The sequence below is a fragment of the Martes martes genome, assembly GCF_963455335.1.
Source record: "Martes martes genome assembly, chromosome: 1".
Taxonomy (NCBI): Eukaryota; Metazoa; Chordata; class Mammalia; order Carnivora; family Mustelidae; genus Martes; species Martes martes.
Genome location: NC_137888.1, coordinates 161927673 through 161947402, shown reverse-complemented (window position 1 = coordinate 161947402; position 19730 = coordinate 161927673). Strand labels below are relative to the sequence as shown.

Below are 19730 nucleotides of genomic sequence, written 5' to 3'. Positions count from 1 at the left end.
AGACACCATGGGTCGGCCATGCTGCAGTATGAGCAAAGCTAGAATAGAAGTGCTGGGTACCGAAGGCTTCCTGGTTGGCCACACTCTGTGTGGACCGTCATCCATCATGCCAGGAAGGGGACGCATCCTGGGGATACGGATTCCTCCTGGATTCTGCCCTGTGTACCATGCCACTTGGATGATTTCCATTTGTACGTTTCCATCCTAACAAAACTGTCCTCCTCAGTTTGACGCTCCCCTGGGTTGTCCAGGTGAGCTAATGGACCTGAGGGTGCTCGTGGGGGCCCCCGAGTTTGTGTCTGGCATCCGGAGTGAGGGCAGTCTTGTAGGGACTAGTCCCTCAAACTGTGGCTTGTCAAACTCCTTGTAGACATGGAACTTCAGAATTACCGAAGCTTAGTGCCTCTGAAGTCAGGAAGAGGTTTTCCAAGAGCCTCCGGGCACTAAGCTCGATGCTGTTTGTGTGTTGCTCATTCTAGCGGTACAGAGCCCCAGGAGGGAAAAATGGTGGGCACCACCATCCACTGATGAGACAAACGAAATCCAGGGAGGTGACGTCACTCACTTGAGGTCCCACATGGAGTAACTCTTGGGTCAGAGGAAGAAGCTGAGCCTGTATAGGCCAGGGCCAGCTGCCGCCAGCTAGGTGTGGCCCCGTCCCCTGCTGGCGTCCCTAGCCTGCTCATAGAATGGAGGAGACCCTGTCCCCACTGGTCCCTGCCTGGTGAGCGCCGATGGCGGGCGTCGTGGCTAGCTCTGGTTTTCCCAACAACCTGGGAAACAGAAGGAAGAGAGGTAGTAAGGCAGCGAGAAGGAAATCCTGGCTCCCGCCACATGGCCTTGGGGACAGAGCCAGGGAGGGGCAGGGAGGGAAGAAAAGGCCACAAGATGGTGAGCCCTCCATGGCAGGCTTCCGGCAGGAAGCTCCGAGGCTGGCTCATTCCTGACGCTAACAAGTTTTAAATAATCTCCACATCTTAAATTGGAAGATCTTACAGTAAAAGGTAGTCCGGGCGCTTGTCTGGAAGAATGAGAGCATCCCGGCATTGGGGGCGTGGGTTTCCAGAAGGCGGCAGGGCTGGAGCTGTGTCCTGCCTCCTCCTCCTCCCAGGGTGTGCACTCCCGGTTCACCACCGTCCCCCACCCTGCGCCTCTCCATGTCCCACTGCCACCTGCCAGAGCTGGTGGCACACGGGTATGTACACACACTGTTGTATCCTGATACACGTCTCTCCCCACCCCCCACAGGTGTGCAGCGCAGTAAGAATGTCCATTCTAGTCTGGTTTTCAATGGCCACTGCCACCCACCATATATAGTTCAAGACCCCCGAGGTGGCACCCTGCCTACATCAGAAATCCACTGGCTTAGCGAAAGAGCCAAGGGGAGTGGCAATGTGCATGTGTGAGGGGACTCGGACCAGGGCCCTGACGCCCATGCGAACTTGTCCCTTCCCTTCTCAGCCCTCCTCGTCTGCTGCAGGCTCAAAGCCCTAGAAACCTACAGGGGGAAGGAAAGATGAATTCTCTCAGCCTTCCTCGGTCTGACCTGTTTTCAGGCCCCAGTAACCAGGACCAGTACTCGAGTCTCCAGATGATATCCAGAGTAAGAAATCCACCTCTGGGGAAGGAGGAGGGGAAAAGGAGTAGTGAAAGATGAGGAAAAGGTCCTGCGCACATGTTTACACTGGGGTCCCTTCACCCCCAGGAGGAGTGTTCCTGGTTAGGAGCTAATTCCGTGAATTAAGACACTAAGGACAGGGGCGCCTGGGTGGCTCAGTGGGTTAAAGCCTCTGCCTTCGGCTCAGGTCATGATCCCAGGGTCCTGGGATCGAGCCCCGTGCTGGGCTCTCTGCTGGGTGGGCAGCCTGCTTCCTCCTCTGCCTGCCTCTCTGCATACTTGTGATCTCTGTCAAATAAATAAATAAAAATCTTAAAAAAAAAAAAAAAAGACATTAAGGACAGTCTTGATCTACAAAAGGACGACGCATTGGTCCAGCCAGGGACCCTGCTGAGACATGCAGAAACCATCATCAAACACAAACACTTAACAAAATAAGGTTTTTTTTTTTTCTTTTTTCATTTTTTTACTTTATAATCCTTTGGTATTATTGGAATATATTTTTTGCAATATGTGCATACTATTTTATAATTAAAGAAAAACACTTAAAATGATTTTAAAAAGAAAAAAGTAAGGAACTAATCACAGTGGAATATGAAGTGGAGTATCAGCTCTGGGGTCAGGTCACTGAAATTAAGTCCAAACACCCCAATGGGGTCGCTGTTTCCAGTCTTGGGCCCTCTGACTCCACCCATGGAGCACCTACTGTGACCTGGAACTGCCCTCCAAGTTTAGGCACGCTTCCTGTGGCCAAGCTCCCTCCCGCAGGGCAGGACACGGGGGAAGCCCAGGAATCCAGGAGGAATCGGGTCAGCAAAATTAAGTTAATTTACAGAGTTATATAGTAAAAACCGCCACCATAACCCGGCCCCACAACATGCGGCGTTCAGCAATCGGAGAACAGCGTGCGCTGGCGGGTGGCACAGAGGTTGGCGCTGGGGTCACCGAGGAAGGATCCCAGGGGTTCCGCGGACCCCGCAGGGTGCTCAGGCGGGCGCAGGCACCTCACAGCGCAAAGGTGGTGAAGAAGATGTGCATCTTGGCCAGGAAGGTGGTAACGGAGCCCTGTCGCCAGAGCTTCATCTCCACGTCCAGGGCGAAGTCCCGGGGCTCGCGTACCAACCGCTGCAGGTAGACCACACCCGTGTAGGCATTGAGCGGCCGTGTGCCAAAGTAGCCCTCTTCGTTGCCCTTGGTGATGGTCAGGGAGATGGTGTCACCCGCGAAGACGGGCACCGGGCTGATGCGGAAGATGTGTGCTGGCACCAGAAGGCCCGTCTGGAAGTTCAGCTGGTAGTAGGTGATGCGTGCCGGCGAGTTCTGACACTCCATGAAGTCGTGGCACGTGGTGCGCTCACACTTCCTGTGGGAGGCATGGGGAGGGGGGCGGGTTGATCAGCGGGCCCAGGGGCGCTCCTACCCCTGACATCCACCCATCCAGGACATGGTGCCGGCCTCAGCGGCCTGGCTCTGTTGCCAGCTCTACCCTTAGCAGCTTCTGCTAAGTCGCCTATCTTCTCTCGGTCTGTTTCCTCATCTGTAAGGTGGGATGATGGCCTGTGGTCTCGCTGGCCAAGGATGGGGTTAGTTAACGAGCATGCAGGGACTCCCACGGGCCTGGGATGGTGCGTGAGCAGCCCGGAGTCAGCCACACGCTCCTCCCTGTCTTCTTCTTTCCTCCCTTCATTCTGACCTGCCTTCCTCCGTTTGGTTTTCGCTTGCGCACTTCCCCTCTGCACAGACTCCCTGGGCACGGTGTTTGATTGTTTTCGTCATTTTCCAAATTCCTTTTCTTCTATAACTGACTCTCCTTGGGAGCCATCCCCTCTTCTGAGTCGGGATGGCCAGCCCTTTCGCAGGGGAAGCCTCTCTGAGACCAGGGCCATTGGCCCACCTGGAGCTCCGAGTCACCCACTCCCTAGGAAGCCTCAAGACTCAGCCATTCTCTATGACAATGACAATGAGGAGGGAACCTCCACCAAACCCCAGAGGGGGTCTAAGGGCTTGACTGCCAAGCACAGCACCAATCTGTCCCTTCTGTCACCCTCCATCATTAAATCACTCTCCACATGCTCACTGCTTCCAAAAGGGGATGCTGCTCAGCCGCCAGGGCTCAGCAGCTCCCAAGGATGCTCTGAGCAGAGCTCCCCACCTGGCGTACCGCAGCACACAGCCACACGGGTGCCACGACCACAGCCACACCGCCAGCAACAAGTGGCAATGACACTGCACTTCTGCCACACCACGACCCCTGCCAAGCCCATGGCACCCCTTCACTCCTCTCGTGCTCACACCCGGCCTAGGCTGGCACTGCTCTCACCCGCATGTTCCAGACGAGACGGCTAAGACCCAGAGAAGGGAGGTTACCTGTCCAGGGTCACTCAGACACACTCCCCTAAAGGTCCCGACACCCATGCACATGGACGTTAGGATGTTTGTGCCAGTGAAACACGGCAAAGGGCCGCGGGGCAGTGGTGTGTGGACATGCATCCACACTAGGAAACACGGCTAGTGGTGGGCTGTGTATGCAGACATGGAGGACAGCTGTGAGGTAGAAGCAGCAAGCTGGGCCCAGCTGCACACATGTGTGACCACAGAGTCCCAGGCACTTCGTGTCAGTGTAAGAAAAGGGAAGGCAGGCACCCTCCACGCCATGAGATCCAGCTGGGGGCAGGGGAAAGGCTTTCTTCGCTTGACCCACTTCTGTGGTGGAAATACTTTTATAAGCAGGTGTCACATTTGCAATTATAAAAATGTGAGTCTGGAAAATACCTTACACAGTAAAATAAAGTGGGAGATAGCCGAATTATAGGAAACACCAAAGTACTTTATGAAAATGTAGGTTTAGTTTAAAAAAAAAAAAAAAGGCCAGGAAATACAGCAAAATGCCAAGAAGATACCTGTAAGAAGTGTGGTCACCGGTCTGCACAGTGCTGCTGGGTGTCCCACCTCCTGGTGGCCACATTTTGTGTGGTCAGGGTATCCTTAGGGTACCCCCACCTCTTACAGTGCTGGACTGTGTGGTCCACGCCACGGTATGTCCCTTCTAGCATTAGGTCAGGTTACAAAGGACTGTCACCTGCTCTCCTGAGGACTCGTTCCAAGGAAGCCATATCACAAGCAGTATCAAAGAGAGGGCCCTGCGGCAAGGAGCCTGCTGCCCAGAGCACAGTGAATGAGTGACAGGGTCCTGCAACCCCACCCGAGCCTTCAGGTGACACTCTCCAGGAGACTTGAAGCCAGAACCACCCAGCTGAGCTGCTCCCGGCTTCCTGAGCCTCCAAACCATGTGAGGTAATAACTGTAACTGTTCGTCGTGGAAAGATGCTACGTGTTGGGATAACCTGTTACACAGTAACCACTAATTAGTATATCGTGTGAGCGCACATACACATGTTGGAGGGTTAGGGGACTGAGATTCTCTGTGAGTTGTTTTCCCTTTGTTCTCTATACTCTGAGCTCTCTACAAGGTGCTTTTATATGTACCCTGTGTGGTCAGTTAGGCCATAGACCCAGCTATCAGGACCCGTGAAAAGCAGGAGGGGTGAAGGCGGGCAGCCTGAGAGGGGCACAGGGGTCCCTGGCCCGAGGCCAGGCAGGGACACTCACGTTTCGGAGACACGGACGTAGTTTGGAGGGCACTCGAAGCGCAGGCAGCGGAAGCCGCCCCGGATGTTATGGCAGGTCTCGGTCTCAGAGCAGTTGTGAGTGCCCAGCGCACACTCGTCCAGGTCTGAGGGAAGGAGAGCAAGGTGAGGATGGGGACCCCCCCCGCTGGGGGCATTCGTCCAAACCACCACGACCCACCCTGGAGGCCTGGGTCTCAGGGCAGCTCGTCCCGGCTGTAAGCACACATCTCCCACACTGTCCTGCTCCACACACACCCACTTTGTCCCCTCCACACACAGCAGCCAAGGGCCTCGCTTTCAAATAAAGCATGTGTGTCCCCTGAGGTCTCTCCATGCTCCCAGAATAAAAAGCGAGTCCCTTCTTATACACCATAGGGCCCTTCTGTGAGCTTCTCTCCCTCCACTTGGGGCCGCAGCCTGTTGGACATCTCCATGTTGCTCCAATGCCCTGACACCTCCCCCACCCCAGGGACTTTGCACATGCTGTTTCTGCTACTCAAACAACTTTCCCCACATCTTCCCATCTTTTAGGTCGCAGCTCAGGATCACCCCCTGCAGGACACCCTCCCTGACGACCCTACAGTGGGCCCCCTCCCATTCTCCTTCTACTGCCCAGCCTGCTTGGAAACACACACTACTTTTTATGTCTGTTCTGTGTCCCACCTCCCCTTTCTCAGTGTGAGATCCAGAAGGACGGGGTGTGTGTCTTTCTTGGTCCTGTGGTGTCCCCAGCACCTACCAGAGTGCCTGGCACAGAGCAGGCACTCCACACATATTTCTGGAGGGAAGGTTCAGACCCATCACTTGTAAATACAGACTCTGAGAGCCATGGCTACGAATGGTCCCCCAACTACACAGACATGCTCATGCCTCCTGTGCACACTCACATGGACAGGCATGTGTTGAGGCATGCCTGCATGCTCGAGCAGACTCCCCCAGATACACAGAGTCACAGATACAAACATCCAAGGAGGGCCCTTTCAGGATGCTGACACACGCATACACACACACACATGGGTAAATATCTGACAAGCACTCAGAGAAGCCGACGTGTGTGCCTGCATGCACACAAGCAACCTGCGAGACAAGAAACATCAAATAAGTGGGTCCCAGAGACCCCTTCCATGAAGACTAGCTGCTAGCTGAGAGAGGGTGGCCTCTGGAGGTCCCAGGGGAGGTCGCTGGGGTTGGGGGGGCAGGGCCTGTCAGGATCTTCCCAGGGAGGCTTCTGGTTTCTTGCTCCAATCTGCCACACTGATTCAGCTTGGGGATTTCTCCTCACTTGATCCTCATGCCAGGCCTGTAGGGTGAGGGTCACAGGCCTCCCTGGACACGGGGAGAACGGAGGCTCAGAGAGGGGCACAGGCTCCCTCAAGGTCACACAGCAGGCAGCAGGCAGCTGGAGCTGGAAGCCAGGGATCCAATCATGATGCCACACAGACCATGACAGGAACGACAGGACGGTCGTAACCATAGCAGCCAACTGCATCCTGAGTCTAAGACCTGGTGTCCATCCGCCACTCGGGGCCCTCTGCACTCATTAACTCATTTGTCCTCACAAGCCCACAAGGCAGGAACGGTGTCACTTCCCATCCTCACATGCTGACTCCAGGCTTTTGGCCACCACCCTCTGTGGCGACAGACCAGCTGACATCCATTCACCTCTCCAAGCCTCCCTCCCTCTCCTCCTCTGCAAACTGGGTCGTGATCCCAATTTCCCAGGGTGGCCCAGAGGCGAGTGGAAGAGAACAGAGCAGGAGCCGGTGGGGCCAGGCTGGGCGTGGTTGTTGTCCTAATGGTTCATTAACTGAATCCATGTGGGGGGGGGGGGGGCTCCTGCTCTTCCCTGCTCCAGCCCCAGCTATGCTCAGGCTGCCCACACTGGTGAGCAGGAAGCCCTGCCCCTGACCCCGGGCAGGGCTGTGGCAGGAATGCGGAGGCAGCTGCTTCTTGCTGTCGGCCCAGTGTTGATGGAGATGACCAGAAGTAGGAGGGAGGAGTGCCAAGGGTCAGCAGCCCTCCAGCCTGGCTACCCCGCACTCACAGGAAGCCATCACAGGACTTCCCTAGGACCCCAGCGTCTTCGTCCCTCGTGTCTGCGGGGTCTTCAACCCTGGACCCTCTCTTGGAGAAAGGCCAAAGGGAGAGCTGGACAAGGCCACATCCTCAGGGGTGTCACTGCAGCCTCCGCTGAGACAGACAAATGCCAGCTGCAGCCCAAATGGGCGGGGATGGGGGACATAGTCAGTGCTAAGACTAACAGCACTGCTGAGAGCTAGCCCTTCACAGGCGGACTGCTGATAAGGGCTTTATATCCATTCAAAACAGAACAGAGGCAGAATTCAAGGTTATTCTCAGCACGATCTTAACTCGTCTTGCATATATACATACATGCATGTATATCGGCATAACAAGAGACTGGGAAACATGCATCCAAGTATCTGCAGAACTTGCTGCTCAGTTTCGTAGAGAGGTTGAACGTTCAATAAGCAGCTACTACAGGCTGGGCACCGCCCTGTGGGCTGGTGATGAGCCTCATGGCCCTGCCGGCACGGAGTGCGTATTCTAGGCAACACTGCCGAGTCTCAACTCCTTCACATCTTTCTATCCCCGCTTTTTTTTTTTAACCACTGAAGAAGGGCAGGATTTACTGAGATATTAACCGGCATGCTCTGCTCTCCCACGGCTGTCCTCCCATCCTTCTGTTGGAGCCACGCGTCCTCCACGCTTGGCCTGAGTTAGAACAGGACCACAGAGCACGAAGAGGGCTGCCTCTTCGCTCTGAAGGTCAGCGGCTATGGATGTCAGCCCCACGGGTGCCTGAGGAAGTGGACACGACCAGGCAGAACCACCTTCCCACACTCTGGCCTTGTCCACCCTGTGACAGCATGGAGACTTTTCCAGCAAGAAAGATGCCTTTCCAGCAAAGGCATCACACATACAGTGGGGCCTCCCTCTCGCCTGACCTGGTGGGGACTGCAGCAGGAGCTGGAGGCAGGGGAAACCTGGGCCTTTCCAGGGGGGATGCAGTGACCTGGAATGAGGGCAAACACAACCAGCTGTGGGGACCGGAGCCAGAGATGGGTACTAGGGGTCAGGTGCACCTGCGGCTGGGGCAGAGCAGCCATGCACCCAGGCCCAGGGAGCCCTCTCTGGCAGCAGCAGACACAGACCGGGCAGCCCACAGACCCCAATAGATGAGGGCCAGGGAGAGGTTTTCAAGAGCAAAGTCACTGCAAGGGTCTGACTGGACCTCCAAGAAGGGACCCCACCCGTGTTCTGCCATCAGGTGGAACACAGCCTGGTTCTCCAACATGAAATCCTAGTCTAGGAACATAGAGCTCTGTGTCCCACACAACCCCTCTGATGGGCAAAATCCTTACCTTTGATGGAGCCCATGTTATTCTATTTTAAACTAAAAAGCAGAGAGATGGCTTTGGGGCCGGGGAGCCCTGGGTCAGCCTCTGTGAGCCTACCAGGCCTCCAAGGCTGCGGTTTACTGGCACTCACTCGGGGTCTTTTCATTTATTTTTTCTTTGTATCAGTCTATGGTACGGAATCCTTTCGCACTAGACTAAGTATACACACATGGGCTGGAACAGTCTGTATAGTCATGGCGCACCCTGGTCTACTCCATGTTCACTGCCACCTACCCCATCCTCTATTTTGTTCTTTATTAATTAAAACAAACAAACAAAAACCAGCTAGCTGAGATCCACCAAAGTGATCACCGTTCTAACTCTACACCCTGCTGAGCACCAACTCTAACCCCTGAGCCTGCAGGAATGCCAGGGCCTGCCTTGGTGGACCAAAGCTGCAACCCAGGGGACTCTGGGCTCCTAGCCCCACCATCCGCGGAAGAGTCGGCCACACAGGCAGGTGGAGGGCAGGCGGGCTGGGCTATGAAGCCCTGAGTGGTTCCTTCTTGAGCAGGGGTTGGGGGGCGATATTCCTGTATCCCACTCAAGGGGATTCTAGACCCCCTCCACCTTGCCAGGGTGGCTCGCCAGGCCTAGAATTTGGTGGCCTCAGTAAGTCCCAATGCAACTGAACTTAGTATCATGACTCCCCAACACAGAAGGAAGATTAGATGTCACAGAACCTGGTCCCCATCCAAGGAAGTAGTTGCAAAACTGCAAAAACAGGAGACTGCCCAACGGTTTGTACATCCTTAGTGATGGGAAGCCCCATGTGGCCCTACCCAGGTCTGCACAGCTCTGGCTACGACCACATCCTTCTGCATGCAAGGTTAGCAGATGCAGATACTTAGGGACAGATGCTGGGACCCCTGAGGCCACTCCCCACTGGAGCTTCTCCCCACTGTTCCCTGCTGGACAGGTCTTCTGCCTTTTAGGACCACCCCTCGGGATCCCTGTCCATTTCCTAGGAGAGGGCTCACGGCTGAGCCCAGGCCTGGAAGGTTAGCCCAAGCTGAGTCAAACAGCAGAAACACTGTCTCCTCCCTCAACCCAGGCACAGACCTCAGTTAATACAGCCACCAGTTGCATCAGCCATTCTGTGTTTATGTACTAGGTGTCAGAGCTCCAATCACACAGCAAGCTGCTCAGAGCCTGCCCAAAACTCTGGTGGGGCAGGGACCCCCTTGCTTACCCTTGCAGGACCTCCCATTGGCCGTCATGGTGTAGCCCCGCTCTGGGCACGCACACTGGTAGCTCCCTGGCACGTTGACGCAGCGGAAGGTGCAGAGGATGCCGGCACCCTGAGCACACTCATCAATGTCTGTCGGAGAAAGTTTTGGCCCCCAGTGAACCTCTTATACCCCCAGGGCCCAGCCATGGACAGTTATCCTGGCCCTGCTACAGCCTGGAGCCTAGGGGCCCATTTAACTGATGAAAACCAAAGGGTTCAGAGAAGGGAAGAGAGTTGCCAATGGACACACAGCACAATAGGACTCCCATTCCAGTGCTCACCCCCTGGGGCTGCTCCATGATTACTACTATCAGTGCAGGGCCAGTGAGGTACCAGACACAGGCCTGGACAAGGTACGTGATCTCATCCTTCATCCCACTGAGGCCAGGACCATCACCTCCACTTTAAGGAGGAGGAGCCTAAGATCACCTAGCCCAGGAGATCGTGGGGCTGGGAATCCAGCTCTAACTTGACACTGAGATGCCTTTGCGTGTCCCATGTGTCCCCAGCCCAGCCTGGCACACGGGGAGGGGGTGCCTCTCAGGAAGGGTGCGCCCCTGGGCAGAGGAGAGGTACCTGTGCAGGTGTGCCCGTCCTCTGCCAGCTGGTAGCCTTGGCGACAGTAGCACTGGTAGGAGCCATAGATGTTGGTGCACTCCTGGCTGCAGCGCTGGGCCTCACACTCGTTCACATCTGCGGGGAGACTGGCCTATGGTCAGGGCAGAGCCCCCCCAGCAGGATGGCGAGGGCCGAGGTCTCAGCTTACCTAGAGCCTTATCTTGGCAGACCATTCGTTCCAGCCTCTCTTAAGGGCCGGTGGGGAATTAGAGGCCTGGAAAAAGGCAAGGAGCTGGGCCGTGCAGCTGAGGCAGGGGCCGTGCAGCTGAGGCAGGCGCAGGGCTGGAGCTTGCTGGTGGGGTCTCAGCCTGCTGCCCAGAGGAGGAAGCCACAGATCGGGCTGAGATCTCCCCCATGGGGAGCTAGATGCTGCCCTATTGAGAGTCCATAACAGCTGGTAGGGATGGCTCTGGAGGCATCACCCAGGTGCTAACAAGGACCCCCTCAACCCTGGGGCCTCACTTTCCTGCCCTGATCCCCAGGCCTCGCTCTGCATGGGGCTGGAGGGTGGGGAGGGGAAGAGCTGCACATGTGGGCATATGAGCTAAACAGTGTGGGGGTGAGCAAGTGAAAGGTCAGCTCCTGGCTCAGATGGGCCGGCCACTGGACTCTGCGCTCCCTGAGGGTGGAGACTGGGCTTTCCCTCATTCATCCAAGAACTGCTGAGCCACTACAATATGCTGTACCTGGGCTGAGTCTGGGGACTCAGCCATGAACAAGATAGACAAAATCTCCACCTCGTGGAGCTGGCATTCCCGCGTGTGCTGGGAAAGTAGGGGGAGGGGCTAACTGAATGAGTCAAGTAACTAGTACGTCCAAGGTGCTACCGCTGTGAGGCAAGAGGAGAGAAAGGGACAGGGGACATGGCTGGAAGGTTGCGGCTCTGCAGCCATGTGGGCCTCCAAGGAAAGTGTTCCGTGTAGAAGGCACAGCAAGAGCAAAGGCCCTGTGGTAAGAGTGTGCCTTGTGCCCTCAAGGGGCAGCAAGGAGGCCGGTTAAGAGCAGAGGGGGCCAGGAGAGAGGAGCAGGGGCAGTCAGTCATTCAGGGCCCGGTGGGCTGCCGTCTGACCCACATCCAGATCCTCAGGACCTCCCAACACACACTGTGTCCACACAGAACAAGCCATCATCTCCTCTCCTGGGCTCCGAGCTTCTGGCGCCAGGGGCCATACTGGTTTCATCTCTGGTCCCTGGCATCCAGGCACAGATGGCCTAGAGAAGCCATGTGAAACAGGGATGGTGGCAGCAAAGGCAGAAGGGCCAAGAAACGAGTGAATGAGCCATGCCACATGGTAGTGCCTGGGACGCAAGGCCCACGCCTGCTGCTCGCTGCACCCAGCCTGGCCTGGAGTAGGGGCTCACAGGTGATCAAAACACAGACAAAGGAATGAATGTGACCAGGTCTGTTCCAGGGGGACCTCCAAAAGCCCTTGGAGGCATCCAGGCCTGGACACACTGCCCCCCCAGGTTGGTGCTATCCCATGGGAGGGCCAGCTCAGGGGTCCCCACAGACTCCGCTCCCCAGGAGGGAAGTAAGGAAAGCGCCTCCAGGCCGGGAAGAGTTGGAGACTCACATTCCCTTCCCTCTCTTGACCCCAGATCCATAGGCAGGGTCCAGCCCGTTTATATTCTTGGTTTTACTCATACGGCGTTTTTTGTTTTGTTTTGCTTTTTTTTTTTAAGTTTAAATGTATCATAACATATAAAAACCAGCAAATTTTACATAGATAGCTCCATTTCTAGCATCTGGAAAACCAAGAAAATCGGGTCACCCCGGACTGTCACTGTCACTGCTGGGCAGCACCATCTCCAGGGCCGTGTGGCTGCTACCCCCTCCTGATGGCCACTGGGCTCTCCAGCTGCCCAGGAGCCTGATCTCATGTTTCACTCACTTCTGTTCCTTGCCTGGACCCCCAGGCTCAGCAGCCACGACCAGGATCAGAAGCTACTAAGGGGCCAAGGTTGGGCTGCCATCCCTGCCAGAAAGGAGCTCCTGTCTGGGGTGCAGATGACACAGAGATCCAGCCCCTCTGGTGTGAGATGGCTGGACCCTGGGCCCTCTGGAAGGGCTCCTGGCAGGATATAGCCTGAGCAGCTGAGGCCAGGGAGGGTTTGCCCAGATGGAGAGGTAGAGAAGTGGTGTGAGGTAGGGATGGGGTTAGTGAAGGTATGAAGCTAGGGCCAGCAGGGCTTTGGGCTTTTTACATGGTGGGGACCTCGGTGCAGGGTCAAAGATCGGGGTCAGTGGTACCTTCACAGCGCTTGCCATCCGCAGCCAGCACGAAGCCGGTGGCACAGGAGCAGCGGTAGGAGCCCGGCGTGTTCTCACACGTGTGCTGGCACAGGCGGCCCGGCGAGGTCCAGCACTCGTTCACGTCTGCAGGCGGGCGGCAGGCAGAGGGTGGGTGGCCCATAGGGATGGCAGAAGGGGCCTGGGGGCCAGCTCCCTCCACCCCCAGGTAGAAGAGGGGGCTGGGTGAGGACAGGGACACAGAGACCCAGAAGGAGAGTCAGGGAGGAACCCAGACAGGGAACAGGAGAGGCAACAAGAGCAGGGGCCGAAGAGAAAGGCAGCAAGAGTGTCGGAAAGAGGCCGAGGCAGAGACAGAAGGACGGACAGACATAGTAAGACGCAAGATAGCACGGTGATGGGACCACGGCCAAGAGAAGCAGAGGAGACCAGAGCAAAGAGGAACAGCAGAGCAAGGCAGAAGACAGGGCCGGCAGGAAGAAGGAGGAGGCTTGAGGGCTGGCCCGGGACAGGCGGACCCCACAGAGGGGTTCCCGGCCACCAGCGCCCACCTACCGACGCAGGCCCGGCCGAAGGCATCCCGCTGGAAGCCAGCTTTGCAGTCACAGCGGTAGGAACCAGGGAGGTTGTGGCACACCTGGCCCTCGCCGCACTGGTGCACACCCGTCTCACACTCATTCACGTCTGCCAGGGAAGGCGAGCAGGGCACCCTGAGGCCAGGGCTCTCCCTCGGCCAGGGCCACCTGTGGGCCAAGGAACCCGGGAAGCCCCAAGCTGGGCAGAAGGCGGGCAGGGAGGTGGTTGGCCTCACCCACACACTTGGTCCCATCCTGGTTGGCATGGTAGCCGCGCCCACAGAGCAGCGGGTTCCTCTGGCACGTGTAGGAGCCCACAGTGTTGATGCAGCTGAAGCCCGGCCTACACGGCTCAGCCAGCGACGTGCACTCGTTGATGTCTGCGGAAGGGACGGAAGTAACAGGGAGATTGGCACAACCCCTCCCCGTGTCCTGGTGTCTGAGTCCAGGGCCACACCGGGAGGTGGTCGGTTTGGGGATACAGACCAGCCTAGGACAGGGCTGCACAATCAGATTGTCCCATTCCTGTGTCCTCTGACCCCAGGGCCTTCTCCTTCAAGAACCTAAGTGCCCACAGAGCTCTTCCTACATTCTCACAGCTGCCCTGATGTGGTGGCTGAAGGCAGTCGCTTCTGCAGACCTTAGAGCTGAGTTGTAGGTTAACTACAAGAAGTCACACCCCTGCTCTGGCTCTTCCCACCAACCTGTCAAGTTCATCTTCCACCTCTCCCTCACACTTTGCCCCAGCTTCACTGGCCTCCTCATCAACTCAAGATGCCCCCAGCCCACCACAGGGCCTTGGCACCTGCTGTCCCTCCGCTTCTCTCACACACAAACACACTGCCCTCTGATATTTGCATGGCTGGCTTCTTCTTGCACTCAGGTCCATGCCCTAATGTCAACTCTTCAGGGAGGCCCCCAACCATTCCAGTGTATAGCTATCCCCTTTAAGATTTTATCCCCTACTTGTTTTATTATTTATCAAAGCACCTTTGAATAACTGCCACTTCCTTAAATGTGCTTTTATTTAGTCCCTCCTCCTCTAAACCATCTCATTGAAGTGCTATAACTCCCTGACATCTAAACCAGGCACATAGTAGCTGCTCTGAAAACACTGTCCATGAATGACTCACTGAGGAATTGTTGGCAGTCCGGCAGACCACCCCCCAACATTGCCCCGACCCCAGCTGAGGATCATAGGGACCCTCTCGTGCCCATACCCCTGGGGATCCCTGTGACACTGCCAGAGGCACAGAGTGAGGAGCTGTTAAGAGGGTACCCCAGAAACAGGTCCACCTCCCAGAATGGTAAAAGGACCCCTGCAGTGTCGAGAAAGGCTTCAGATCAAGCCAACACTCCTCTTGTCCCTAAGTGTCTTCCCTGTAAGACGGCAATGCCTGTCCCACCAGCTGCCCTCCTCAGGGAAAGGCGTGGGCCGGAAGCTGCACCCTAACACACCCCGGGGTTCTGTTCACACCCAGCAACACCCTTGCACACCTGCCCACTTTTCTACTTCTCCTTCTGCATCCTTCACTCCCCACCTGCCACCGACACACAGAGTTGAGCACAGCCTTAACCACACCGGCTGCAGACGCCATCGGTCCTGCCTCTGGGCCTGACGCTGTCAGCAGCCCCGGGGAAGGGGAGGCTGCAGGCCAGCAGCGTGTGGACAGAGGTGAAGAGAGGTGGGGAGAGTGTGAGATCTCAGACCACGCGAGGACAACTAGGCCACCATCTGCCAAACAGCAGGTCTTTGCCCCTTGAGTGCAGCATGAGATCAACCCCTAGGTCCCACTAACATTCTTTTACAAACAGAAATGTCAGCAAGTATCATGTGCAGTAGGGTAATGTTTTGTGGACTCTCTGTTCCAGCTGTGTGTGTGTGCGTGCGTGTGTGTGTGTGTGTGTGTGTGTGTACCAGGTCAAGGGAGAAAAACATTCCTTACTGCTAGCTCAGTTAAAAACCTCTGACGCACATTCATGTGGTCTGATCCCATGGAAGGGTAAACTGAGGCCGCAAGAGCAGGGGCTCAGCCAGGGTCAAGTAGCTCAGGAGAGCAAGAGTTCTGTTTCGCAAGTGCCTCCCGGGGCCAGGCCCCGACCAGCCCTCCCCGAGCCCCCCACCACCCCACACCCACCCCCCTGCCACAGCCCCTGCAGAGCCCGCTCACCCACGCAGTTGCCCTCAGGGTCCTGCAGGAAGCCCTCCATGCAGCGCTGGCGTGCCTGGCAGTAGAACGAGCCCTTGGTATTCTGGCACATGAAGCCCACCTGGCAGTTGTGTGTGCCCAGCTCACACTCGTCCACGTCTGCCACACAGAGATGGGGTGTCAGGGGCCGGTGGGCTGGCAGGCCCCTGTCCACATGCCCCACCACGACCTTGACAGTTGCAAAAGTCTCCTCCATCATTTGGGGAGGGGGGGTGGCAGAGCACATCACTGCTGGGACCTGGCCAGCGCCTGAGCTCCTCTGCAGTACCAGCACTGTCCCCAGCACCCTGATGTGGCTTTCTTTACCTAATGCTCCCAAAAACCCCAGGAAGTAGGGACCACGACAAACGCCATCTTAAACTGGGGGGATGGAGGCACGAACATGGTTGACAGCTCAGGGCACAAGGCCAGGGCCTGCTCCAGCATCTGGGCTCCCGGGGCAGGTAGAAATGAGGGCAAGGGCCCAAGCCCCCAGTGGCTTGTGTCCAGCCTTCTCAGGCGGTGGCACTGAGGGTGGGGGCTGCCGGATCCAGAAGGCACCGCTGTCCCCCACCTGCTCTGAGGCACGGAGCAAGTCCCTGAGGGCCCCTGACCTCTGTGCAGCACCCCACAGTTTACAAAGCGCTGGCCCTGCGCCTTCCCTCAGGCTCCTGCAGGCACACACCTGGCCTTTCCGACAGACGGGGAAACAGAGGCAGGAGGCAGAAAGGCGACACACGGAGAGTCCATGGCAGGGCGGAGACTCGCTCCGTGTCTCTGACTGCCAGACCAAGGCATGTCCGTCTGTCTGTCTGCAGCCCTTCCACCTGTCCTTCCCTCCATCCCTCCCCTGTCTGGTTTCCAAGGCTTCCTCCACTGTTTCACAGCAGCCCAGCCTCTTCGAGGCCCTGTGCTGGGATCCAAGCACCCAAACGTGGACTAGCTGTGGCCCCCGTGCAGAGACAATGCCTGAGGAGGCAGCCACTCTGGTCCCACCCCTGATGACAGAGGGGCAGAGGGCGTGGGACACGTCCATAGAGCTGGCGCCCCACCCCCCGCCCTGCAGGGTCCTCAGGAGGGGGCTGGCCCCAGGTCTGTGTGCGCACACATGTGTGCCAAGGGGACAGGGCTCGCCTCTCCTCCCAGCTCCCTCCACTCCCAGCTCAGGCCCGAAGTAGGGCTTGCTAATCCACCTCCCTGAGCACCCAACCTCTGGGCCACTTCTCACCCAGTTTCCAGCACCTCTGTAGGGCTTACCTCTTCAGTGACATTCTTCTGGATGTTTTTAGTTAAGAAAGTGAAGACTCCAAACGTCTTCCCGGATGGGGCCTGCCAACCCTGTCCTCCTCCTTGCACATTCCCAACCTGCTTATACCCGAGACTTTCTGGTCTTTGACCACGCCAAGATCTCTCATCTCCCCAGAGGCCCTCCCGCTTGCAGTTCCCTCTGCCCAGAGCCCCTCCCCAGAATTTCTCATCCTGCAGATCTGGATTCCTGGGATGTCACCTCCAAGGAGGGCCTCTTTGGCGCCCCACCTAAAGTAACACCCAGCCCACTGCCACTCCTGCCCTGCAGGTTTGCTTATTCTCCCTCATCAGGAGCTCAAGGACAAGGACACCACACCCAGCCCATAGCCCGCTGTCCAGAACACTGCCAGGCACATCAAAAGCAGCCAGGAAGCATCTGTGGAAATGGTCTCGTGAAACTTTTCCTTCTTCTTAAGAGGCTAGAATTTTCCAGTGAAAGGCACGTAAATGATTGTTCCACAGAGCTCCACTGCAGTGTGGAAACAGGGGAACCGAGGCATGGTGAGGGAATAACTTGACACCCCAGATGCCAGCAAAGGTAGCAAAGCCAGAAGCACACTCTGGCCTCCCCCCACCAGCCTCAGATGCCCCGCTCTGCCCAAGTGCTTGGCAAGAAACCCAAGTGCTTGGAGCTTGCCAGAGGGAGAAGGCTCTGGGCAGGCAGGGGCGGGTCAAGGGGCGGAGTGGGGGCAGGACAGGATAGGTCAGGGTATGATAGTAGGCGGGGTGAGGGAGGGACAGGGGAGGGGCAAGAGGCAGGGACCATCAGGGGCGGGGGCTCCAGCGGGCCGCCTCAGGGCCCTCCTCACCTTCGCACTCTCCATCCTGGAGGGCGTAGCCAGGCTCACAGGTGAGAGCCTTGTAGCAGCGGAAGGAACCTACGGTGTTCACGCAGTGCTCGCCCCGGCTGCACGTGTGCAGGTCCGCCACACACTCGTTGATGTCTGCAGAGAGAGCACAGCCATCAGGGACTGGGGCGGGGGTGGGGATGGGGCGGCGGGGCAAGGGGTGCCAGGACCTCAGGCCCCGCACAGCCAGCCCTGCCCTCAAGGCCTCAAGGTCCTTGCCACCCAGAGAGCCACATGCGGTTGCTGTCCACCTGTCTATGCAGCCATTCATTCAACAAAGATTTATCAAGCATCTGCCGTACTCAGGAGCATTGTTCTCGGCCCTGGGGTACATCTGACAGTGAACAAGACAGATCGCTGCTAGGGGCCCGGCAGATAAACAAACAAGCGACATGTAGGGAGGGTGGTGGTCATGAGTGCAGCGGAAAAGCCAGAGCAGGGTGAAGGGGGTGAGGAACAGAGGGAGGCAGCAGGGAGGTCCGGGGGGGTGGGGATCCTCAGACAGGCCATTTGAGCCAGCACATGAAGGGCTGATGGAATGAGTCACGCAGATATCCCAGGCAGAGGGGACAATGGGTGCCAGCGTCCTGAGCGGGGAACCAGCCAGGCCGACTCAGAACTGGCCAGGAGAAGGTGCGGTTGCAGGGGGGAGAAGAGAAGAGTGTGTTCGTGGATGCAGATGGAGGTGGAAGCCATAGAAGTTTCCAGCAGAGGACAGAAGTGGTTGGACTCATCTGTAACAGGGTCCCCTGGCTGGTGTAATTCTCTAGGAGTTAGCATGGAGGCTGTTAGAACAGGAGATGGACGACAAGGCTCGGACCACCACCCATGTAGGGGAGGAGAAGCAAGCCAGTTCTGGAAATGCTGTGAAAGTAGAGCAGACAGGATCCCTTGAGAGATGAGCCGGAGGTGAGCAAGAAAGAGGAGCCAGGAGGTGCACAGAGCTTCCTGGCTGAGTGGTTGGACAGGCAGGGGTGCCAGCCTGGGATGGGGACGGCTGCAAGGATGAGGCTGGCAGGGAAGGCTGGGAAGCCTGTGGACACATGAAGTTTGAATGTCCAGAGGCAACCAGACATGCATGGAGTTCCTGGAAGAGGTCTAGGTGGGGACACTAACTGGGGAGTGGTCAGTGGCTGAGGTCCCCTGGGGGACAGGGCACAGAGAGAAGAGGCCAAGAGCCAACTTGGGATGAGCAACTGGAAAGGGGAGAACCCCCCAAAGGTGAGAGGAGGGAGGGCAGGAGAACTGGAGAATTCACCAGAGCCCACCCCAGGCCTGGTGCTAAGGACGAGCATGAGCAGACGGCCAGACCCGTGCCGGCCACTTCCTCGCCCCGCCTGGCATCCCTTGGACACACATTCCCCAGCACCTATTCTGTGCCTGGCCCAGCTGGCCAAGCAGGGGTGTCGGCCACAGTGCCCACCCTTCGGGAACTGCCCTCCTGGCGTGGGGACAGGACAGGGAAAGTAGAGATGCTACGGAGAAAAGCTGCAGTCTCAGAGCCCCGGCCCATCAGAGCTGCTTCTCAGGAGAAGTGACCCCGGAGCTGTGCCTACGAGGATGATGGAGACCAGGTGGAGACGTGGGGTACAGGGCTGCGGGGAAGATACCCTCCCAAACTCACAGGTGACAAAACGGCACTCAGGCCAGGCTCACCCTGACTCTGGGGATGGAGGGGTTTGGGAGGCGGGAAAGGGAGAGTTTCGGGCCAGCAGTTTCCTGGGAAGACTTGCTGAGCAACATGAAGACTTCTGATTGCCAGGATGGGGTTACAGGAGAGATGTTCTCACAACCCCAGAAGGGCCACAGCTCCACAGCCTCCGCAGCCTGGGAGGACCCATGGTAATAAAGAACAGCAGCTGACACTGAGGTTTGCTGGGGGTCTGGTGGTTTACAGACGCTGTTTCACAAACGAAGTGACGTGACTGTACCGAACTCACACAGCCTGCACATGGCAGTACCAAGAAGGGAACCCAGAGCACCCAGCCCAGAGCTGTCCCCTTTCCACACTTCTGCGGGATGGGCTCTTCCTTCCCATCATCTA

The 19730-nt window shown here is 57.2% G+C and overlaps 1 protein-coding gene across 2 annotated transcripts in view; it reads right to left on the bottom strand.

Moving 5' to 3' along the window:
- Positions 1-2086: 2086 nt before the first annotated feature.
- FBLN2 (fibulin 2) overlaps positions 2087-19730 on the bottom strand; it is a gene marked incomplete at its 5' end in the record, with an annotated part of 56713 nt that continues 39069 nt past the window's right edge. For both annotated transcript variants that reach the window (XM_080825188.1, XM_080825189.1), the window contains 9 exons: positions 2087-2981; positions 5228-5351; positions 9859-9987; positions 10474-10590; positions 12767-12892; positions 13322-13450; positions 13578-13721; positions 15513-15650; positions 17648-17782. In XM_080825188.1, the coding sequence (XP_080681314.1) occupies positions 2624-2981; positions 5228-5351; positions 9859-9987; positions 10474-10590; positions 12767-12892; positions 13322-13450; positions 13578-13721; positions 15513-15650; positions 17648-17782 (1400 nt within the window). In that variant the 3' untranslated portion in view covers positions 2087-2623. The remainder of the gene's footprint in view (positions 2982-5227; positions 5352-9858; positions 9988-10473; positions 10591-12766; positions 12893-13321; positions 13451-13577; positions 13722-15512; positions 15651-17647; positions 17783-19730) is intronic.